The sequence below is a fragment of the Ornithodoros turicata genome, chromosome 1, assembly GCF_037126465.1.
Source record: "Ornithodoros turicata isolate Travis chromosome 1, ASM3712646v1, whole genome shotgun sequence".
Classification (NCBI taxonomy): Eukaryota; Metazoa; Arthropoda; class Arachnida; order Ixodida; family Argasidae; genus Ornithodoros; species Ornithodoros turicata.
In genome coordinates this window covers 140,779,961-140,804,050 of record NC_088201.1, presented here as the reverse complement: position 1 = coordinate 140,804,050, position 24,090 = coordinate 140,779,961, and the positions used below count along the sequence as shown (strand labels likewise).

General features: G+C 47.3%; 1 protein-coding gene across 2 annotated transcripts in view; it reads right to left on the bottom strand.

The window, feature by feature from the left end:
• LOC135370024 (uncharacterized) overlaps nucleotides 1–22,619 on the bottom strand; it is a 147,964-nt gene extending 125,345 nt beyond the window's left edge. For both annotated transcript variants that reach the window (XM_064603694.1, XM_064603702.1), the window contains exons 1-2: nucleotides 22,516–22,619; nucleotides 20,069–20,196 (exon numbers count right to left, since the gene is read on the bottom strand). In XM_064603694.1, the coding sequence (XP_064459764.1) occupies nucleotides 20,069–20,196; nucleotides 22,516–22,579 (192 nt within the window). In that variant the 5' untranslated portion in view covers nucleotides 22,580–22,619. The remainder of the gene's footprint in view (nucleotides 1–20,068; nucleotides 20,197–22,515) is intronic.
• Between the last annotated feature and the right edge of the window lie 1,471 nt (nucleotides 22,620–24,090).

Sequence of the window (24,090 nt, the reverse complement as noted above, 5' to 3'; positions counted from 1 at the left end):
TGCCTCTACTTCCAAACAACGTAGCCTGGGCTTGGGCTTGCATTTCACTCAGGAGCTTCACGACAAAGACAAACTGCAGTTCCTTGATCTTTCACTCCGATTCTCCCAAACTGGTACCTGCTGGTCTTACCAGCAAAGAAGTAAAAAAACCGTTACTCCCATTCTCCACTATCTTTTCGAAGACTGTAAAGGATTCCGTAATTAAATCGGCTCTTAAAGTCGCTCTCAATAAGTCATGCGCCCATCTCTGCTACAGCAGCCTCAAGCTTCAGATCGAGAGATTGTTTTCGGCTAGGTACCTGCCATCGAAGGTTCAAAGTTGGCAACAAGCGTTTTTCTTTCTGTGTGTAGGGCAAGGTATATCTAAACTGGTAGCGAAAATTTGCGAAAATACCAAATCAGACCCATCGGCAAGGCCACCAGCAAGAGGCGCGAGCGATCCTGGGTGTTGACAGTAGAGGTACGGTTGTAAACAGAAAAACTTTGCAACATGGGCGTCGCTTGTGAGTGTACTAATAGTTATTCATAATTTCAATGTAGAAAAAACTTTATGTTGACGCTCGTGCACATATACGAGATCATCTACCACTCAGTACATTTCCGTATCCTGCTCCTTTGCGCATGTGTCACAGTTGGGGGGGGGGGTGTTTATCCGTGCGTCTCTGTATCTGTACCGTGTGTCCCTGCATTGTAATACGGAGTTCGTACACTTTTTGGGTCAAACAGGAAGCGACATTCACAGCACGTCTCCGTGCTGTAAACCACGATTAACACGTGTGAACAGGTGAATACAATGCATCCCCTGTTGCTGGGCCCGCGAATAAATAGATTTCGTCATGGGACGAGCGGCCATGATAGTGTGAGTGTTAGCAGGAACCAACTGTGCACCAACGATGTCGTGTTTTGTTGCAATGGACCTATAACGGCCACTCATTGAATAAATGCAAATGTCTAATCACTAGGTGTACGTATAGCTTTGGGTGAGAAATGAGCCTTATGTGAGCCTTCCTAATTTCTGTATGGTCATCACAATGCCTTTCTGTTTGGAGTTGTCAAAATCTGTGATAACCGTATGTATTTGGAATTGATATGATTCATTAAACCTGATATGCTTTATTTTTCTGTGTTCTCGTCTGGTATTGTTGACTGGGCGCGGAAAAGGGGATACAGAAGTAGTAGTGTATCAGCTCAAGTATCCGGAAACTCACACAGTCGCCTGGACGCCATTAATTAGCAATTAGAGCAATTTGGGACCCCCCACATTAATCAGGACCCACCAGGGAGTCATTACACTAATTGGGGATCATCTAAGACACGTCCAGACCACTGTGTGAGTTTCCGGCTACTTGAGCTGATAAAAAATAAAAAAATAGGTAGAAAATAAAATGAAAAGATAGAAATAGAGTGGAGAGAAGGAGTTTAGTTGAAGATCAACGACGTCATCTTGAAGAAAGCGGTCCGGAACGGCCGCTGACTGTCGCTGGGCGATGGAGCACGGAGGCAGGTTGCAAAGCATCGCAGCACCAGTTCCGCACATCCTGTGACGTCAGCTGTGACGTCATCATGGCATGTCTGGGCAAGTTAGGACAGCTCTGGACATGCAAGGAGAAAAACACTCGTAATACAGAGGCTGGGAAAGCAAGAGTATGCAAACCATCAATAGCTAACAAGAAAAAACAATTAGTTACACAACAAATGAGCCCACCACAACAGGAGCGCAGAACGATGTGACTGCTCCATCCGAGAGGCAGGCAGAGAACTGACTCGTAATGGTTTTTCTGCTGTATAAAGCCCCGCAGCTGCATCCCCTAGCGGTTACTTTCTCAACTAATCTCACAACAAAATTATTAAGAATCACGCCAGCGCTACTCCCGTTCCCAAGGCAGAAGATGATAGAAAATGCCGGGGATGCCCGGACAACAGCAACCAGCACCCGACGTGCACGGGCACGAAAATCGCAAACAAAGCGGGAACAAAGTTGACGAAATCATTAGTTACACAACAAATCACCTCACCACAGTAGGAGCGCAGACCGATGCGACTGCTCTCGTTGACAGCCAGGGATCAAGTGACGACGGAGCGAACGACCGCACGTCTTCTCCCAACGAGAGCCAGAGGTGGACTGACGTAAGCGCCACTCTACGGGTGCTACGCATGCGCGCGCTCGTAGCGCCCTCTGCGCGCTCCTACCGCCACCTGCGAGAGGCTAAGAGAGAAGAGCATTCCTGCGCCCCCTGCTGGCCGTTCTCATTGGTCGTGAGGCTAAGTGAGAAGAGCATTCCTGCGCCCCCTGCTGGCAGTTCTCATTGGTCCAGACATCATCCTATTGTCTCAGGGCTACACTGTTTTTTTCCACTAATGCTCCTTTGGTCAATCTGCAGTGAAGCCACGGTATGACGTCATCATGCACCTGCGTGGCTCAAGGACGCGTGCGCTCTAGACAGGGGACCTATTATTTATTGAATCACTATCCCAAGATTATTTCCTTTATTCTTCTATAACGATTGCATAGGAAACTATTGCAGAAGAGCACCATGCATGAAAACTGATCGTAGGAATTCCAAAGTCTTACTAAATGATACTTGCAAAAGAACAAAATATCCTAACACGTAACTCCATCAACGACAAATAAGAGGACTAGGCACTCAACAAATCAGCACAGAGTACGGGTAACCAGGAGCGCAGAACTCAGGGCAGCACTATCGTCAAGACAACAATGTTCCTTGTCAAAAGAGAAAAAAATACTAAGCGTCAACAAAGGAAAGCATGCATATCGGGGCATGTCAGGACACGTCAGGACAAATCGTACGACTGCTGGGCAACAGAGGAAAACAAACACTTGAACAGAGTGAAAAAGGCACTCACCATCATTTTTCCCGTTCACAGCATTCCCTCATTGTAAATCCGCTCGTCACAAAATCCACCTTCATCATCGAACACCATTCACCAGCGACGAACCACACATCTGCACCCCATCAGAGGCAGACAGAACCCCACCGAAGCTACGCTCTTCCACTGACGGCCAACGCCAGGAGCAGAATTTGCGTGTCGAGACCCGTCAGTGTCCAAGAGAGAAGTGAATCCTTGCGCCCCCTGCTGGCCGTTCTCATTGGTCGTGACGTCATCCTATTGTCTCAGGGCTACCCTGTTTTTTTCCACTAATGCTCCTTTGGTCAATCTACAATGAAGCCACAGTATGACGTCATCATGCACCTGCGTGGCTCAAGGACGCGTACGCTCTAGACAGGGCACCTGTTATTTATTGAATCACTATCCCTAGATTATTTCCTTTATTCTACTATAATGATTGCGTAGGGAACTATTGCAGAAAAACACCATAGACAAGAGGAGATTGTAGCATTTCATTCCCAAAGTCTTACTGTACAGGAAAAAAAAAATGGTTCAGCAAGACATAAAGTCACACACCTGTCCCCCTCGCGGTTACTCTCTGAACTAAATGAATCGCAAAATTATTAAGAATAGCTCTACTCCCATTCAAGGCAGCACTATCGTCAAGAATATGCCTTGTACAAAAAGAAAAAAAACTACATGTAGAAGGAAAGCATGTCAGAACAAGCCCAGGCATGTCAGCACATGTTTGTCAGACAAGGGGGGAAAAAGCGAAAAGAAACAAAGAAGGAAACCAGCATCAAACTATTTCTTATCACACGCACTCCTCTTATTTAAAAACAGTGCTCATCATAAATCTGCCCAGGACAATACACACTATTTTTCTATTGCCACACTTTTTTTCAGTAACGGTCAATGCATTGCTACAGACTGTGTGACGTCATCACATCCTGTCTGAAGAAGAAGAAGACACCGGCAAAGACTCCTATTATTTATTGAATCGCAAGATTATTTCCTTTGTCCTACTCTTAATGACATTCATTCTCTCATTAAAATTCAACAAAAAAGCACCCTACATATTAACGATTTTCACCCCAAAGGCTCATCATGGTCATTAGAATTACAGTAAACTACCACTGCTCTTTTAAAATAATAATAAGTGAAACCACTCAACATCACCTCCAGGCTTATGTAATACATGACCCTTTCTATGCTCACACATTCGTTGTCTGAGGCTACACCTGCGAGCAAAAAAGGCGCGGAAGCCGGGTGGGCAAAGTTCCATTCGCACATAGCGAGCATAAAGGCGGGAAAAGCCTGGGAGCAAAGTTCTATTCGCGCATTCCAAAGCACAAGACAGAACGCCTTTACGGGAACACGATAGCATTCCTATACTATATTAATGATTATTGCATTGCAGTTTAGAAAAACTACAACTAAACTATAATTTTAGGAGCCCATTAAAATTCTACTTTCTATGGAAACTATAATTGCCCTATTACTTGGATCGCTACTAATGAAGCGCTCCAATTTTTTCTCTCTTCCCATTTCAGCCTTGTCATGCAGGGAAGCAGACTCATATCCAAAATAATTAATCTACACTGAGGGTGCCGTGCTTCAGGAATTCGTATCCTGCGCTCAGATGCAAGCATTTCTTCACGGATACCTTTAACAGCTTACTTCCTCAACATATCGAACACCCAACAAAATCAAACAAACAACCCCACTTCCACTGGTAGAACACTATTTAGCTTTTACGCAGGAGGCTTTCTTCTACATAAAAAGTAGAGAAAATAAGAAAAGAGCAGCAAAAAATTGCGTGCACTTTTGCTTGACTTAAAAAACCTGAAGCATATGCCAATAAACCAAGAAAAAGACACTCATGTCTGGTATCTGATAGTGCCACACACACAGACGCATTGCCCTTGCGTAAAGAGAGCACAGGACAGGGATACACAAATATCCTTAGGTGAGCAGGGAAAAGGCTTAAGACCTCAGGTCACCTCACATCGCCACGCGGCTAGCACAACATGACACCAACAACATACTAGCGGCGGGAAGAACTGCAACACTGCTAAACAAGTCCAGACATGCCACGATGACGTCACAAATCAGGGGAAAAAAAGCACATGCACGCACGCACAGAGTACAACGCATTAAACACACGGTGCGCTCAGGAATAATCGTAGCGTTACCGCACGTCGCTACGAAGCTCAACGTCTAACACAAGACGACACCAACAAGATATTAAAGGATAAAAATTGCAACACTACTGAACAAGTCCAGACATGCGACATCGCATACAAAACACTGCTCATCGGGGAAAAGGCCTAAGCCCGCGGCCGATCATCATAGAGCATACACAACTTCATTTTTCTATTTCGCGTAAACTAAACGCGGTCTGCTTGGAAAACGACGTACAAATTTTCTTAAGGAGCAGAGAAATATATCTACTCCGTGCTCAGATACCAGCATTTCTGCTCAAAAACCTGCAAAATTAAGCACTGCTTACTTCGTCAAGATATCGAACACCCTTCGTGAAGAAAGCACAGGACAGGGATACACAATTTATCTTAAGCGAGCAGGGAAAGTCACTTCTACTCGAACAGCTTAATACCATAAAGTCTGAATTTTTGCAAAGCAAATAAAGCTTGAACAGCGCTACGAACGTTACAGGCACATGCTAACAAACAAACAAACAAACAAACACTTCTTCGAGTCTGTATTATCTTTAAAAAAATAACGAAAGCACACAAAAAAATCAAATCGGCTAGGCAGCCTACCAGACGTTGTGCCTTAAAGTTGGCTGCATGCAATGCGCGGAAGCATGCTGTGAAGCCAACTTGCGGTTTTGCTGGATGCACATGAAGTCAGATTCCAATTGGAAATCGTGCTAAGGACGTGCCAAACGTGGAATTTTCGCAAAATTAATCACAATACCTGGAATTCTGTTCATTTTAGCGGGAATGCTGGCGCTTGTGCTCTATTATTCGAAATTTTCGAATATTCGAATTTCTCGATTATCAAATTTTCGAACACGAATAGGGTTCGAATATCAACAATATTCGAACGATATCCGAAATTTCGAATATTCGTACACCTCTAGTGAATACTGACACTCATCAACATATAACAAAAAACAAACAAACAAATCCCTTTCTGATGAACTCTCCTCTGCCGAGCGGCTTTCTCCTGCTCTACCTGGATGCTGACTTTTCCCCCCCTCACCAACATTCTGAGTAAAAGCAGTGAAAGAAGAAAAGAACCGCGAAAAATTACACGCATTTGTGTCACAGGACAGGGATACACAAATTTGTACACAATACACAAAGTGATAAAACAGTTCGCTCACTCGGGGAATCGCGCGCGTCTAAACCGCGAGAACGGGTCCGCGTTGCGCTCGCGCCGCGGGGAATCGCACGCGTCGCGAGTCCAAACCGCGAGACCGGGCCCGCGCGTGCGCTTCGCGGTTCGGGCGCACTGTTTTATCACTTAAACAGCAACAGAGCTGACATCGTAGTACCCTCGCGATAAATCTTTTATTCCAGCGCCGGCAGAATGTATTCAGAAAAGGCTTCGGGTGTGTAAGGTCAGCCCAAGGCGTGTTGATAGGAGCGCGCTGCTCTGTTGGGTACCCAAGCTTGCAGCCAGCGATGCTGGAATGATTATTTTATTTTATTTTATTTGGAGTCATTATCGGCTCACCTATTTAGTGAAGACCTATGAACACGGTTTGGTTTGGTTTAAAAATGATTAGAGCTACAGTGTGTAGCGAATGATGTTCACATTTACGCGTTTGTATAATGATCGCTGCGTAGAAGCACGGCACCGTTTTCTTCGTAGCGAACATGCATTCCTTTCTTTCTTTATTGGTTCGCGCCGGCCGAGTGGCGATATCCTATTACATCCGGAACGAGGACCGATTGTCTTGCGTAAGCATACATGTCTGTGCCGTCTTTTGGCTATGGCAGGATAATTATTGACCTGAGGAATAATATGGATTTATGTGGTTGTGAAAATAGACTTTGTGTTTGTGAGTGTGAAAATGTTAGTGTGTGTGTGTGTGTGTGTGTGTGTGTGTGCGCCCGCGCACGCGCTGGGACCCCACTTGACAGGTAAGTGTTTGCCTTTTCGTGTGACACGAGTGATACATTTATGTACTATTGCGTGAAATAGTGGTTTTAAAAAATAAGGGCAGTCGCGTTTGCATTGCTATCTGTAGGATAGGACGAGCGTTTTTAATGGAATTGCCTCGCGAACCTGGTGAAGTCTTTGTTTTGGGCAGGGTATTTTATGAGTGCCCGACGCCGGTCCTGCTGTTGTTTGTTTGTTTGTTAGTATGCATCTGTCACGTTCGTAGCGCTGTTCAAGCGCTATCCGCCTAGCGATAAGCGGCGATTCTCCGATTATTCCTGAGCGGTACGACTTAAGCCTTTTCCCTGCTCACTTAAGGAAATTTGTGTATCCCTGTCCTGTGACACAAATGCGTGTAATTTTTCGCGGTTCTTTTCTTCTTTCACTGCTTTTACTCAGAATGTTGGTGAGGGGGGGAAAAGTCAGCATCCAGGTAGAGCAGGAGAAAGCCGCTCGGCAGAGGAGAGTTCATCAGAAAGGGATTTGTTTGTTTGTTTTTTGTTATATGTTGATGAGTGTCAGTATTCACTAGAGGTGTACGAATATTCGAAATTTCGGATATCGTTGGAATATTGTTGATATTCGAACCCTATTCGTATTCGAAAATTTGATAATCGAGAAATTCGAATATTCGAAAATTTCGAATAATAGAGCACAAGCGCCAGCATTCCCGCTAAAATGAACAGAATTCCAGGTATTGTGATTAATTTTGCGAAAATTCCACGTTTGGCACGTCCTTAGCGCGATTTCCAATTGGAATCTGACTTCATGTGCATCCAGCAAAACCGCAAGTTGGCTTCACAGCATGCTTCCGCGCATTGCATGCAGCCAACTTTAAGGCACAACGTCTGGTAGGCTGCCTAGCCGATTTGATTTTTTTGTGTGCTTTCGTTATTTTTTAAAGATAATACAGACTCGAAGAAGTGTTTGTTTGTTTGTTTGTTTGTTTGTTAGCATGTGCCTGTCACGTTCGTAGCGCTGTTCAAGCTTTATTTGCTTTGCAAAAATTCAGACTTTATGGTATTAAGCTGTTCGAGTAGAAGTGACTTTCCCTGCTCGCTTAAGATAAATTGTGTATCCCTGTCCTGTGCTTTCTTCACGAAGGGTGTTGATATCTTGACGAAGTAAGCAGTGCTTAATTTTGCAGGTTTTTGAGCAGAAATGCTGGTATCTGAGCACGGAGTAGATATATTTCTCTGCTCCTTAAGAAAATTTGTACGTCGTTTTCCAAGCAGACCGCGTTTAGTTTACGCGAAATAGAAAAATGAAGTTGTGTATGCTCTAGGATGATCCGCCGCGGGCTTAGGCCTTTTCCCCGATGAGCAGTGTTTTGTATGCGATGTCGCATGTCTGGACTTGTTCAGTAGTGTTGCAATTTTTATCCTTTAATATCTTGTTGGTGTCGTCTTGTGTTAGACGTTGAGCTTCGTAGCGACGTGCGGTAACGCTACGATTATTCCTGAGCGCACCGTGTGTTTAATGCGTTGTACTCTGTGCGTGCGTGCGTGTGCTTTTTTTCCCCTGATTTGTGACGTCATCGTGGCATGTCTGGACTTGTTTAGCAGTGTTGCAGTTCTTCCCGCCGCTAGTATGTTGTTGGTGTCATGTTGTGCTAGCCGCGTGGCGATGTGAGGTGACCTGAGGTCTTAAGCCTTTTCCCTGCTCACCTAAGGATATTTGTGTATCCCTCTCCTGTGCTCTCTTTACGCAAGGGCAATGCGTCTGTGTGTGTGGCACTATCAGATACCAGACATGAGTGTCTTTTTCTTGGTTTATTGGCATATGCTTCAGGTTTTTTAAGTCAAGCAAAAGTGCACGCAATTTTTTGCTGCTCTTTTCTTATTTTCTCTACTTTTTATGTAGAAGAAAGCCTCCTGCGTAAAAGCTAAATAGTGTTCTACCAGTGGAAGTGGGGTTGTTTGTTTGATTTTGTTGGGTGTTCGATATGTTGAGGAAGTAAGCTGTTAAAGGTATCCGTGAAGAAATGCTTGCATCTGAGCGCAGGATACGAATTCCTGAAGCACGGCACCCTCAGTGTAGATTAATTATTTTGGATATGAGTCTGCTTCCCTGCATGACAAGGCTGAAATGGGAAGAGAGAAAAAATTGGAGCGCTTCATTAGTAGCGATCCAAGTAATAGGGCAATTATAGTTTCCATAGAAAGTAGAATTTTAATGGGCTCCTAAAATTATAGTTTAGTTGTAGTTTTTCTAAACTGCAATGCAATAATCATTAATATAGTATAGGAATGCTATCGTGTTCCCGTAAAGGCGTTCTGTCTTGTGCTTTGGAATGCGCGAATAGAACTTTGCTCCCAGGCTTTTCCCGCCTTTATGCTCGCTATGTGCGAATGGAACTTTGCCCACCCGGCTTCCGCGCCTTTTTTGCTCGCAGGTGTAGCCTCAGACAACGAATGTGTGAGCATAGAAAGGGTCATGTATTACATAAGCCTGGAGGTGATGTTGAGTGGTTTCACTTATTATTATTTTAAAAGAGCAGTGGTAGTTTACTGTAATTCTAATGACCATGATGAGCCTTTGGGGTGAAAATCGTTAATATGTAGGGTGCTTTTTTGTTGAATTTTAATGAGAGAATGAATGTCATTAAGAGTAGGACAAAGGAAATAATCTTGCGATTCAATAAATAATAGGAGTCTTTGCCGGTGTCTTCTTCTTCTTCAGACAGGATGTGATGACGTCACACAGTCTGTAGCAATGCATTGACCGTTACTGAAAAAAAGTGTGGCAATAGAAAAATAGTGTGTATTGTCCTGGGCAGATTTATGATGAGCACTGTTTTTAAATAAGAGGAGTGCGTGTGATAAGAAATAGTTTGATGCTGGTTTCCTTCTTTGTTTCTTTTCGCTTTTTCCCCCCTTGTCTGACAAACATGTGCTGACATGCCTGGGCTTGTTCTGACATGCTTTCCTTCTACATGTAGTTTTTTTTCTTTTTGTACAAGGCATATTCTTGACGATAGTGCTGCCTTGAATGGGAGTAGAGCTATTCTTAATAATTTTGCGATTCATTTAGTTCAGAGAGTAACCGCGAGGGGGACAGGTGTGTGACTTTATGTCTTGCTGAACCATTTTTTTTTTCCTGTACAGTAAGACTTTGGGAATGAAATGCTACAATCTCCTCTTGTCTATGGTGTTTTTCTGCAATAGTTCCCTACGCAATCATTATAGTAGAATAAAGGAAATAATCTAGGGATAGTGATTCAATAAATAACAGGTGCCCTGTCTAGAGCGTACGCGTCCTTGAGCCACGCAGGTGCATGATGACGTCATACTGTGGCTTCATTGTAGATTGACCAAAGGAGCATTAGTGGAAAAAAACAGGGTAGCCCTGAGACAATAGGATGACGTCACGACCAATGAGAACGGCCAGCAGGGGGCGCAAGGATTCACTTCTCTCTTGGACACTGACGGGTCTCGACACGCAAATTCTGCTCCTGGCGTTGGCCGTCAGTGGAAGAGCGTAGCTTCGGTGGGGTTCTGTCTGCCTCTGATGGGGTGCGGATGTGTGGTTCGTCGCTGGTGAATGGTGTTCGATGATGAAGGTGGATTTTGTGACGAGCGGATTTACAATGAGGGAATGCTGTGAACGGGAAAAATGATGGTGAGTGCCTTTTTCACTCTGTTCAAGTGTTTGTTTTCCTCTGTTGCCCAGCAGTCGTACGATTTGTCCTGACGTGTCCTGACATGCCCCGATATGCATGCTTTCCTTTGTTGACGCTTAGTATTTTTTTCTCTTTTGACAAGGAACATTGTTGTCTTGACGATAGTGCTGCCCTGAGTTCTGCGCTCCTGGTTACCCGTACTCTGTGCTGATTTGTTGAGTGCCTAGTCCTCTTATTTGTCGTTGATGGAGTTACGTGTTAGGATATTTTGTTCTTTTGCAAGTCTCATTTAGTAAGACTTTGGAATTCCTACGATCAGTTTTCATGCATGGTGCTCTTCTGCAATAGTTTCCTATGCAATCGTTATAGAAGAATAAAGGAAATAATCTTGGGATAGTGATTCAATAAATAATAGGTCCCCTGTCTAGAGCGCACGCGTCCTTGAGCCACGCAGGTGGATGATGACGTCATACCGTGGCTTCACTGCAGATTGACCAAAGGAGCATTAGTGGAAAAAAACAGTGTAGCCCTGAGACAATAGGATGATGTCTGGACCAATGAGAACTGCCAGCAGGGGGCGCAGGAATGCTCTTCTCACTTAGCCTCACGACCAATGAGAACGGCCAGCAGGGGGCGCAGGAATGCTCTTCTCTCTTAGCCTCTCGCAGGTGGCGGTAGGAGCGCGCAGAGGGCGCTACGAGCGCGCGCATGCGTAGCACCCGTAGAGTGGCGCTTACGTCAGTCCACCTCTGGCTCTCGTTGGGAGAAGACGTGCGGCCGTTCGCTCCGTCGTCACTTGATCCCTGGCTGTCGACGAGAGCAGTCGCATCGGTCTGCGCTCCTACTGTGGTGAGGTGATTTGTTGTGTAACTAATGATTTCGTCAACTTTGTTCCCGCTTTGTTTGCGATTTTCGTGCCCGTGCACGTCGGGTGCTGGTTGCTGTTGTCCGGGCATCCCCGGCATTTTCTATCATCTTCTGCCTTGGGAACGGGAGTAGCGCTGGCGTGATTCTTAATAATTTTGTTGTGAGATTAGTTGAGAAAGTAACCGCTAGGGGATGCAGCTGCAGGGCTTTATACAGCAGAAAAACCATTACGAGTCAGTTCTCTGCCTGCCTCTCGGATGGAGCAGTCGCATCGTTCTGCGCTCCTGTTGTGGTGGGCTCATTTGTTGTGTAACTAATTGTTTTTTCTTGTTAGCTATTGATGGTTTGCATACTCTTGCTTTCCCAGCCTCTGTATTACGAGTGTTTTTCTCCTTGCATGTCCAGAGCTGTCCTAACTTGCCCAGACATGCCATGATGACGTCACAGCTGACGTCACAGGATGTGCGGAACTGGTGCTGCGATGCTTTGCAACCTGCCTCCGTGCTCCATCGCCCAGCGACAGTCAGCGGCCGTTCCGGACCGCTTTCTTCAAGATGACGTCGTTGATCTTCAACTAAACTCTTTCTCTCCACTCTATTTCTATCTTTTCATTTTATTTTCTACCTATTTTTTTATTTTTTATCAGCTCAAGTAGCCGGAAACTCACACAGTGGTCTGGACGTGTCTTAGATGATCCCCAATTAGTGTAATGACTCCCTGGTGGGTCCTGATTAATGTGGGGGGTCCCAAATTGCTCTAATTGCTAATTAATGGCGTCCAGGCGACTGTGTGAGTTTCCGGATACTTGAGCTGATACACTACTACTTACAGAGCAAGCGAAGTGGGCCAATGTAAACGTGCATAGCTAATTATGCACTAATTATTATTCATACTATTGACGTCATATCTGACGTCATTTATTTACAATTGTAGTAGTCCGCGCAACGGATGGATGGCGCTGACCGTCTCAATCATGGCGTCATTCTGAAGACACAGGGGCCTATGGGAGTTACGCTACCTCTTTAAATATACCTTGTGTAGGGCCTTGCTTTCTCCTGAGGAAAGGAAGCGTCTTGTCAGCATTTCCTACTCACATGGATTTGCTGACAGGGTTAAAAAGGTAGCGTCCTTCTTTCCCGCAGAAATTGTTTTTCGCTGCGCGTTTAAACTGGCCGGAATGACCCCCGCGGTAAATATACCAAGCACCAATGAAGAATGTCAACTTAATCACCGAAACACATTTGTCCCATGCAAAAGAGGTGTCTATACTCTAACGTTCCAAACGCCAAGGACTGCACGGACAATTTTGTCACAATAAAGGATGAGTGCTATGAGTGAACTTTGTGCTTTTCAGAAATTTGCTGTTAATATTGTCCAGCCCAGAGCTACAGCGTAGGTGATGCCCCGAGTGGGTCGAACATAAGGGCGTCCATTAGCATAACATCAGGTGATGATGGTAGATGTGGGTAGTTGCTACTGGCAGGGGAAAAGACACTAGAGAAGAACTCGTTGAAAACGTCAGCAGATTGGTTGCATGGAATTGGCCTGCATTCACTATCAATTAGTGACGTGGCACGCACACTTGTTTGTTGACTATGTTCCAAATTTGTTTCGGGTTTTGCGTCAATAGGCAGGATAATGTGCATGCCAATCCAAACTGTTTTTTTTTTTTTTCGACGACGACGTTGAACTGATCTGACGTGTTCTCTGCTGCTCGTCACGAAATTCCTTTTTTGCCTTTCTTTCGGCTTCTCAGTTTTCGGATATTGGCGGAGCATTCCGCCGTCTCCCCCGTACCAATGGAGGAGGGCGGAGGAAACCGCCGGACCATTGGTCATCCTGCCGGAGACGAGGATCCGCAAAGACCCAGGCTGGCGAGAAGTCGGTCGCCAGTGGGAAGGAAGACAAGCGAAGATGCTGTGCCTGTCTCACCGAGTACTTCACGAACCGAGCTTCTTACTGACCTCGGCTCCATGAGCGCGGCATTTCACGAGCAGGACGACATTCACCAGCGTTGGAGTCTACTGACCCAAGTCCAGTGGATGACTGCAAAGTGCCTCAGGATGGGTTTCAAATAGCACGGTATAAGAAGAGCCGTGCCGAAGGCATCCCGGTCGTTTTTCGCTGTGAGAACCCTCTGGCCTCTTTCTGGGGTGTGGACCCTAACCCCGTCGCGCGCGACATCCTGTCGGCAACACAAGAGACGGTGCTCCGTCACCGCATCAATAAACAGGGCACCCTCATTGTGCATGTGTCATCTGAAGAATCTGCGCGCCGTCTCGTGGCCCTCCGGTCACTTGCTGGAGTCAACGTTCTCCCATACCTTCCTCAATCATACCTTCGCACCACGGGTAGAATAGTTGGTGTTCCACGCCAGTACAGCGATGCACAGCTCCTCGGTTTCTTCCGCGCCAGCGGCGTTATTGAAGTGAAGAGAGATGTGGCCTATTCCCGCGAGAGCGACGGCTCAGCCAACGTTATCGTTATGTCAAGTGTTCTTCTCACTTTTGAGCCGGGCTGCGTGCCCCCTGCCAAGCTACAACTTGGCTTCGCTTACTATCCAGTCTCGGAGTATATTGCCCCCCCCCTCCGGTTCAGTGCTTTAGCTGCCAGAAATACGGTCATTATGCCAGGAATTGCCGAGGCTCCCAGCGATGTAAAGTGTGTTCGGGACGCACGATGTCAAACAATGTCTGGCCCGACGAGAGCCGAAGTGCGCCAACTGTGGTGGACAGCATACCGCGACTTACCGTGCTTGTAGAGTTGCCAAGGCCGCAGACGCTGCGAACCGACGACGTGTACTGAGTGCAGCAACCCTACCTTCGCGGCGTCATCCCCCTGGAGAAACCCACTTCCCACGACTTCCGTGTAGCGCCGAGCAGCCGACGAACCGTCCCCCGAGACCGTTAAAGACCATTGCATGTGCTGTCAAGACTCAAGAGCCAGCTGGAAAACCAGCGCTTCAAGAGAGCCTCCCGCGATCACCTAAGGCGTCCCGAGCTCGACCGGAGAGAGAGGATCCCTCCTTTGGCGCAATAATCGCTATGATGTTCACTGAACTGCGCGCCATTGTCCAACAAATACCTGTTTCGGGAGATCTACCGGCTGTTCAAGCAGTACTAGCACTTGAGCCTCTTCTGCGTCATCTTCCCTCTCCACCTGTGAATGGCTAATCACCCGCCATTTCCTCCAACAGCCCCTTATCGCCACACGACTATTTTTCAATGGAATGCTCGAAGTCTCCAGTCGAAGACGCCTGATTTTCGCCACTTCACATGGCGGCACAAATTCCCCTTGCTCTGCGCCTCCGAATGCGGTATCACAGAAGATTTTCGGCTCTCGAATTACCTTACCTTCTTCTTCCTCTTCTGAACCCCGAGGACGAACAACTGGTGTCGGGCTTTTCGTCCGGTCTGACATCCCCGTAGTCCGCCAGAGAGTGCGCACGCAGGGGACTGGTGACTACGTGGCCTGCTCCGTTCGTGTAGGCTCCCTTGACCTCATGGTTGTCTCCCTTTACTTGCCCCCTGCGACATTGCTGAATTGCACACGCTTATTGCCAGCCTCCCGTCGCCGCTTGTGCTTTGTGGCGATTTCATAATGCCGTCTGGGGTAGAACACGCACCGACGCAAGAGGACAGGGCCTTGCGGACCTCTTCGCCGACAAAGCTCTAAGTATATTAAAGGACGGTTCTCCAACATTTCTTCAAGCCACATACCTCTCCTCATGTCTTGATCTTACCGCTGTGTCAACATCAGTGTCTCGTCTTTACACATGGGGTGTAGATGCCGACACCCTTGGAAGCGATCATTTGCCCGTTCTTATCGGCATCCGACGATCGCGTCAGCCGGCTACATCACGTTCCGTCAAGCGAACCAACTGGCGGCTCTATCAGACCACACTGGAGTCAGCTTCGTCAAACGATGCACTTGGAAACCAGCAGGATTTTGCTCGTACTGTAGCAGGTGCTACTAACTGCTCGCGTGTTCCGGTGGGCTTCTCTGCCGTCCATGCTAAGTACGAGCGGCTTCGTGCTCTTCGTCGTCGCGCGGAACGCCGTGCCCGTCCCACTGGTCACGCTCCTGACCCCCTCAAAGCCCGGCAGGTTCAGAAAGCTATTGGGCGTCATCTGCGTCAGCTTGCGCGGGACCATTGGCGCAGGCTCACGTCCTCGGATATGGGAAGTACTACGAGGCCTCTCCTCCCCCGTATCTCAGCAGAATCCGTTCAGCTCCCTGTCCCTTTGTACATCACAGCCTGAACTACAAATTGCCGAAGATTTTTGCGTAAGACCTACCGGCAGTACCCCCAACTCAGTAACACATGCAGTCCCAGTCCACGCGCCAAGTCATCCTGTCCTGGACACGCTCTTCACCCTCTCTGAACTCGAAACCGCACTTGCAGCCGCTCCCCTGCACACCTCGCCGGGGGCAGATCAGGTTACCTATAAGGCCCTTTGGCACCTCCCTCTATCGGGCCGCTTGCACCTCCTGCGGCTTCTCAATGAGAGTCGGTGTGCCGGACAAGTTCCAGGAAATTGGAAGACGGCCATTCCTATACTCAAACCGGGCTAATCGCCGCATCACATTGACTCTTTTCGTCCCATTGCCCTCACCAGCTGTATAGGAAACACACTTGAACGCATGATTTTCAAACGTCTCAGCTGGTTCCTTGAGACTGCTGAGTATTTCCCAGAAGTGATGGAGGGATTCCGCCCGGACCGATCAGCGCTGGACTGGGGTTCCGCTCGGGCCGATCAGCGCTGCACTGTGTCATCAACCTAGTCAGTCAGGTACAACAAGCCAAAGCAGAGGGATTATTGACTGCCGCTATGTTGCTCGACGTAAAGAAAGCCTGCGACAGTGTTTACCATGCTGCCATCTTTGACGCTCTTACTGCGGCTCAAGTTGGCGGCTGCCCCCTGCGAAGGATACAAGACTTCTTATTACGTCGCTATCTCTTCGTGCGCACCGCTGTTGGGGACACCACCAAGCACCACGTGACCCATGGGGTCCCGCAGGGCAGTGTCCTTAGCCCCCTCCTGTTTGATCTTATCATGGCTTCCCTTACCCCGTTGATCCCTGCTCATGCATCCATCACAATATACGCCGACGACATCTGCATCTGGACTTCTGCAACCCGTCGAGATACGATCCAGCGCCGACTGCACAGCTCTCTACATGTGATTACCACCTATCTTGCCTCCCGTGGCCTAACAGTGTCGCCGGCGAAGACTGTTGCAATGGCGTTCTCGCGCAAGTGCTTCCGCAGGTATCCGCTCTACCTTGACGGCTCCCCTCTGAGTTTCGCCACTTCATGCCAATACGTAGGTGTTATACTTGATCACGACCTAGCTTGATCCCGCCATGTGAAGATGATTACCACAAAGGCGGCTGCCTCAGTTCACGTCCTCAGATGTATCGCTGGTGCGTCCTGGGGCCCGTCCTGCTCTGATCTTCATTGCGTCCATCTGGCCCTCGTGTTGGGGATACTGCGCCACAGCCTCCTTATCTTGCATGCCCTCAGCCAAACACAGGAGCGCGAGCTCCTTAACATTCAAGCCCGCGGCCTTCTCATTTGTCTGGGAGTACCACGAACATCAGAGACTTACGGCACGCTTGCTGTAGCACGGGAGACTACTGTCCCTCTTCTGCGGGATGCTGATACACTTCGAGTATATTCTCGCTATCTCACCAGTCACCCTCACCACTATCTTTGCCATATTGACGACGAATGCCCTGACTCAGCTTTCGGCAAGATCATCGCACGCCTGAAGGATCATCTTCCTCCCTCCCCAACCACTCCCCCATATGCGCCAGCAATGTGGACCCTTGCGCGTCCTGATCCACCATCCCTGGTCTTCAGCGCAAGCGTGACACTCCCGCACCTGTAGCCCTCGAACTCGCTCTCCATTGTTCGCTCGCTCTCCATTGCTCTCCACTCCACGTATCAGAATCACCGCCAGGTATACACGGACGGCTCAGTCACGGCAGACAGCTCAGGTGCTGCATTTTATATCCCTGACAGTGACTTTCAGCAAGCGGTTGTCCTCCCATACCCAATGTCTGCTATAGAAGCGGAACTCCTCGACATCCTCTCTGCTCTACAGCACCTGCTCGGTCTGCCGGCTGCACAGTGGGTTGTTCTGACTGACAGCAAGGCTTCACTGGATTTGCTGCTCTCGTTTCGCCCCAGCACCATATGCACTATCCACACGCTCATACTACAAGCTCTGACACAACCTGCGGCAACTGGCCATTCTGTGACGCTTCAATGGATCCCGGGACACGTAGGCCTTCAGTGTAGCACCCGCGCAGACACAATAGCAAGAGACGCAACATCTAACAGAGCTTTTCCTGTCACCCCTCTGCCCCTAACGATCTCTGTCTGCTCCCTGCACATTCATCGGTGGCGTTGTGTCCGTACCCGGCAGTTCCGAGCGAACTCTACCCCATATCATCATTTCTTACGTCTCATTGACCCCATGCAGGACTTCACTATTGCCTGCCGCCGCAATAGAGCTGAAGAATCACTCCTCGGCCGCCTTCGGATGAATGTTGCACGAACGCCCTCACTCCTGCATAAAATGCGCCAGACGAACTCCCCCGATTGCACAACTTGTTATGTGGAAGCCGACATCGAGCACTACCTCCTATCCTGTAACCGATAAGTCTCGTCCTCCAACGCCACTTGCAACAACTTGGCTACCCTAACATCTCTTTGGCCACCCTGCTCGGCCCGGTCCTGCACAACCAGGGGGCAGTTACGACTGCCCTCTTGAGCTTTCTCCAGGCAACCGGTCTCTCGGCCAGCCTCTAAGGCCCTTTTGTGTATCTGTCTGTGTGTATGTGTGTGTGTATTTCGTTCTCTTTCCTTTTTTTTCTCTTTCGTTTCTTTCTTTTTTTCGTTTTCTCTCTCTTTTTTGTTTACTTTCCTCTTTTTCGTTTTCTCTCTTTTTGTTACGCTTTCTTTCTTTCGTTTTTTTTCGTTTTCTTTCTTGCCGCCTTCTTTCCTTTTTTCTTCCTATCTTTTCGTCCCCTTTCCTTTTCCGTTCCTCTTTACGAAAGGAATAGCAAGTCGTCCTTTGCCTGACTAACCTTTCCTTGCTTTTTTTCTCAATAAACATATCCCCCCCCCCCCCAATTCTGCGAGGAAAGGGTTTTTCTGGCTCTCCGCAACAGTCTCCGCTTTTTATTCCTGGGACGCAGCATATTGGTTTTAAACCAAGGTGAATCGAGCCACGATGTGACTCTAGTGAGTGGAATGGACTTGTCTATAAGCTCGGCAACCTTATCGCTACAGAACTGCCGGTTCTCTTGAGAAGTAATTCAGGAAATGAGTATAGAAATTTTCTAGCACTTTTTTCTACACAAGAAATTTTCTACAGTTGGTGCTCCTGAAGTCGTCACCCACAGGTATCGAGGGTTACAATAGCTTCCACGAACACCTTCTGCTTACACACACCGTTCCTACACTGTTACGCCGTAGCCGTTGGATATCAAGAAATATCGAAATTGTCCGAAGTCATACCCTGCGGCACGTGTAGCATGTCGTCGCACAAACAGAGGTTCACTTCACATTTCGTATGAACCGACTTCGAATTATATTACTATATAAGACAGCATTGTTCATTCCCCACTTCACGCTGGAACAAGGATGGAAGTGGTTCCCCGGCGTATACGACTGCAAGACACAGGACGCTACCGGCAAAATGAACGAGATACAGTGCATTTATCACACTTAGCGTACACTTTTCTGTTGTGTGCTAGCACCGCAAACCAATTGTGGCTATGAGCGGCGTGCAGATGTGGACAGATGGAACGATGACAGCAGGAAGGTGAGAAAGCCAACGGTTACTTTGCCCACTGGGCTGAGTTCAGGTAGAACTGTGACGGCATCCGTCTCGAAAATATGCCGGAAAACCAGGGAAAACCTCCTACATCGCAGACGATGGCAGGACGCAAATCTCCCAGTGTACAGCACGATTCTTGGAGTAACCACCAATAAACGGATGGTTTTAACCACTCGGTCATACCCCTGGTGTTAGCTATTGTAAAAAGAAAGTCGTTGGGCGCGAGCCTCGTGCACCTACCCGTGAAACTATGTGGTCACTTTTTGAAGTTCAAGCAATTTCATCAGAACACAATAAGAATCCATCGATTGCTGTTCCTGCACCAGACGAAAGTGCTGACTGATGAGTGCTAGTGCGATAGATACTGCTCTATGCTTAGGTTATCATGTTTGCGCTTGATGCTTTTTTAGAGTACGAGTAGTCAGGCGCGACAGGAGTCGTGTAGCCATATTTTGTGTTTTATACTTAATTACGTCTCGTATCGAACTTGCTTACACGCTAGTATGTTGGTCCTATCTGTGCGTCAATTCTTCTTAGAGACGAAAACACAGAAGATGGAAGAACACTTGTAGGCAATATCTCATGCCATGTTGTAGAATCATAATCCAAAACTGACGCATGTTAAAAGGAATGTCGCGCTTATATAATGTGGGGAAAACTTTGGGTAGTAAGACAGAACTATGCTTTCCTTCCCCCCGTCTAACATTATTCAAACAGATCAGTGGAACCAAATGTGACTTACCGCACGGAAGAACGCGCTGACGTACTTCTTCGCTAAATTTTCGTTGCTGAAATTGGTGTGCAGGACATTGTCGAAGGCGATGTAAAGCTGAAATGTGATTTCGTCTGGGAGTTTACCTTGTGTGCCACCTGTGCGAGCATGGGAATACAGTTGAGGGCCATGCGATAAAGAAATTTGATGGCTCTATAGGCCGCAATAGGTGAGATACGCATCCTAGAACACATTTGTCCGTCGAGATCTGGTATCAAAAGTTTCAGGCAATCACATTCGCTCCTGTAGCCACGTGAACTTCCGGGCGGCTGCCTCATTGCCGGAGATGCTGATTTCACAGCCGTATGAATGCCGGTATTAAGCTGTGCAAGTAGGTCTGCTGTTTGCACTTTGCACAATGTTCTTGTTCCTAACGCGTGTGAACAGATGAATGCGATGCATCCCGTGTTATCGGCCCCGCGCGAAAAAAAAAAAAAGAAAAGAAAAGGAAATAAAAGCTTTCGTATATGGGAACTCATCAGCCCCAGCGGGAGTCAGCTGTGCACCAATGATGCCATGTTTTCTGCAACGAACCCATCATAGGAACTCTTTGAAGAAATGCAAACAGGTAATCACCACGTGTATATTTAGCTCTAGGTGAGAAATGGCGGACTCATGCAATCTAGATAACGTCCGCCTCGGGAGAGGGTTAGCTGCACTGCCCGAAAATTGTTTTCTTCGCTTTGCCTTTCTCGCGCGCTCTAAGGAAGTAATATAACCAGCGTCCGCGTGCAGGACATGCAAACAAACGTTGAAGCCATTATTTTCACTCGCAGGGATCTGAAAAAATGCAGCAAGGTTGTCGAATTTGTTGATTACAATCAATTCCGAGACTGCTACTCTAGGGAATGACAGGATTTTGAATTGATAGGGGTCATTAAACCTGAAATGATTTAGTATGTCTTTCCCTTCTGGTGATTAGCATGTTTCGGTCAGGAAAAGGGAAAAGGAGTCTAACGCAAACGAAGTGCGCTAATGTAAATGCTTCATGAGTAATTGTGCACGGCTTATTATCCGTCCTGCTCAAGTCATCTCTGACGTCATTTATTTGCAATCATAGTAGTCCGCGCAGTGGATGGATGGCGCTGTCGGTCTTTATCATGGCATCATTCTGAAGACGCAGGGGCCAATGAGAGTTTCGCTTATATATACCTTGGTACACACACATAGGCCGAGCGGGGCGGTTGAAGACTCTTGCTACACCGAGCGCCTCCACGCGGCGTCATCGCTGAAGCGGTCTCGCATCTCGCATTGTTTACGCTCTCGGATAACACTTTACGCGATGATTTGCCACAGCATAACCCGGAGGTAGCGGTGCACGCCGACATATCGTCGCTTCTGTGTAATTATTTTTCTCCGCCGCCTGGTAGCTGCAATCGCAGCCCACATGATGCCCACCACCACACTACCCGCCTACCAACCTTTGGCCACACTACCAACCTTCCCGAACCGTACTCTCCGCATCCCTCTACGAGCTAGACTCCCGCCCCCTCTCTTAAAAAATTGCTTGGTGCCTGGTCACCTGCTGCACACCAACGCTCTACCCTCAAGGCTCTCTTCACCTTTCTGGGCGCCACAGGCATTCGACTCGTATTGTGAAGGGGCTCATTATTTCATTTCCCGCATCACCACCAGCAATGGGGTAGAGTATCGCCCCCGGCGATGAAACTCCCCAGCCGTCGTCCCTGAATAAAGTTTCCTTTTTTGTTGTTGTTGTTGTTGTTGTTCAGTCGCAGCGCTGCAGTCGACTTTGACGGTTTGGCGATACTCGTGCAACTTCCGGAGTTTCAACGATGAAGTTTTAACTTTTATTTTTGCATTTTCGAAAAGTGTGCCCGGAAAACAAATCCCGTCATGCTGTGACTTTGTTTTATTTATTTTACGTTCGCAATAATTTTGCGATCACTGATTACAGAAGGTTACACAGGGGAATTTATAACACCTAACGTGTTATAAATTCCCATAAAAAATCACTTTTCCCGAAAGAACATTGGGTCAACGATATTAATCTTCGAGGAACTTTAGCGACTCCTTAGGGCTACTTTACTTGGCCTCTTTTCTCCTTATACGATTTCAGGACTCTTGCCATCTATCCGCCTCCAACTCCCGTGGCCTAGTGGCATTGATCGCCGCCTTCGCACTCAGTCTGGAAGCAAACCTGTGTTCGAATCGACAGTGTGAGTTTACTGTGGATTTTTATCGTGCTATATAGTGAAAACAAGGACGCAGCTGCCAATGAAGTCCGCACAATCCCCCGAAGGTACATGCTGCCGCACACGAACGCATACCGCTTGGAAATGGAAGGCCAAACACAGCCTCCACCACGGAAAATGGTTATCTCATTTCGTGCAACTAAACGAAATCAACTTCAGCGCTTCCGCTTACTGGAGTTACCAAAACGAAAGCTTCAAACATACCCGAGTTCGAATTTTCGACAGCAGCACCGCAGAGCACGCAAAGTATAAAAACGCACCACTTCATTTTCTGGACGGACGTATTCGTCTCCACTCAAAAGCTTCACACTAAATACCCAGACATGACATTACCCAGACGTGATATAGCCTTTCAGTAATAATAGGGCACAGCAGATTTGAGCAGATACCGAATGTGCACACGAGTGAACATTTGTTTCTGACAATGGACAATGCTTGCCATTGACACGGCTGTTTGACTGTTTTGACGTTTCCAGAACAACATTTTAACACGTATAGTGTTTATGCTATCGGATTTCAAATTATTGGGCTATCGAGTTTACGTGCGCAGCTTTGTTCCTAACTAACCACGAATTCAACAACTTTCGTTCTCAAGGACATTGCGTAACCGTTAAGACATCGGTTGGCTGGTACGGGTTAACCTCTGGGTATTACGTGTTATTATATGCTATTTTCTAACTGCCACTTAATTGTCTACGTTCTCGGCTGTGGCACCCCAGGCTTCCTGCTAGTGGATAACTGGCATTATCCCCATTATTCCCCCACCTATGCTTGGAAGAGTTGATCTGACGCTCGCTTTCCGGGTGCAACGAAGTACCTCTAGAGGAAACTCTAGAGGGCATCTTTCTCACTTCCACTCTACCAACTTTCTTGAACCACACTATCAGTGCCTCTAAAACAGCTGGACTCTCGCCCTCTCACTATGTCAAAATTGCTTGGTACATTGCCAAAGCCAGCCCACCAACGCTCTGCACTAAAAACACTTCTAAACTTTTTGTACACCGCAGGACTTCGATCGTCACTCTGAGAGGACTCATTATTATATTTCGCCAGATTACCGGCAGCAATGGGATAGAGTATGGCCTGTGGGTATGAAACTTCCCAATCATCATCATTCAACACAAGTAGAAATTTGATGCTTAGCAGCGTGTTCGAATCGAATGAGCGTTGTTCTGCTCTGCTAGACGATGTTAGTAACATGGAAGTGCTTTGTTGTACCAGAAGTCTCTTTTAATGTTTGAATAAGAGGCCAAACTAACTTCCTATCATGTTCCTAGTATTCTGAGCACAGAAGCATAGTGTCTGGGAATTGCTCGTGCAAGTAGCTTTACCTCCGCGTTTAGGGTTTAAATGGACTCTGGCCAGTTTGACAAATCTTTCGTTTCTATCTATTACGAAAGTATGAGATGCCTTCAGGCCATCCTCGAAATAGATTGGCTGTGCGCGGCAGCGAAGTTTCCGAACGGGTTGGAGTTTTGAAACCGCGTTGGATTTTCTCCCCGAACAAAAACTTTATTTTGAGATGATGAACGGAGAGTATCATATATAGGGGCGACACTCTACCCGATTGCTGGTGGTGATGTGGGGAATTAAATATTGATCCCCTCACAAAAAGCTCGCAATGAGCATCTCTCGTGAATTCGTCACCTAACTAACGTTATTTCCGCTTGTGTGACGCGATATGAGGCTCATGTTCATTCGACGCCCGGATCGGAAGTTTTGTTGTTAGTGGGTTCGTTATAGCGTGATCTTCGAAATGGACGTCGAAGCAAGCATACG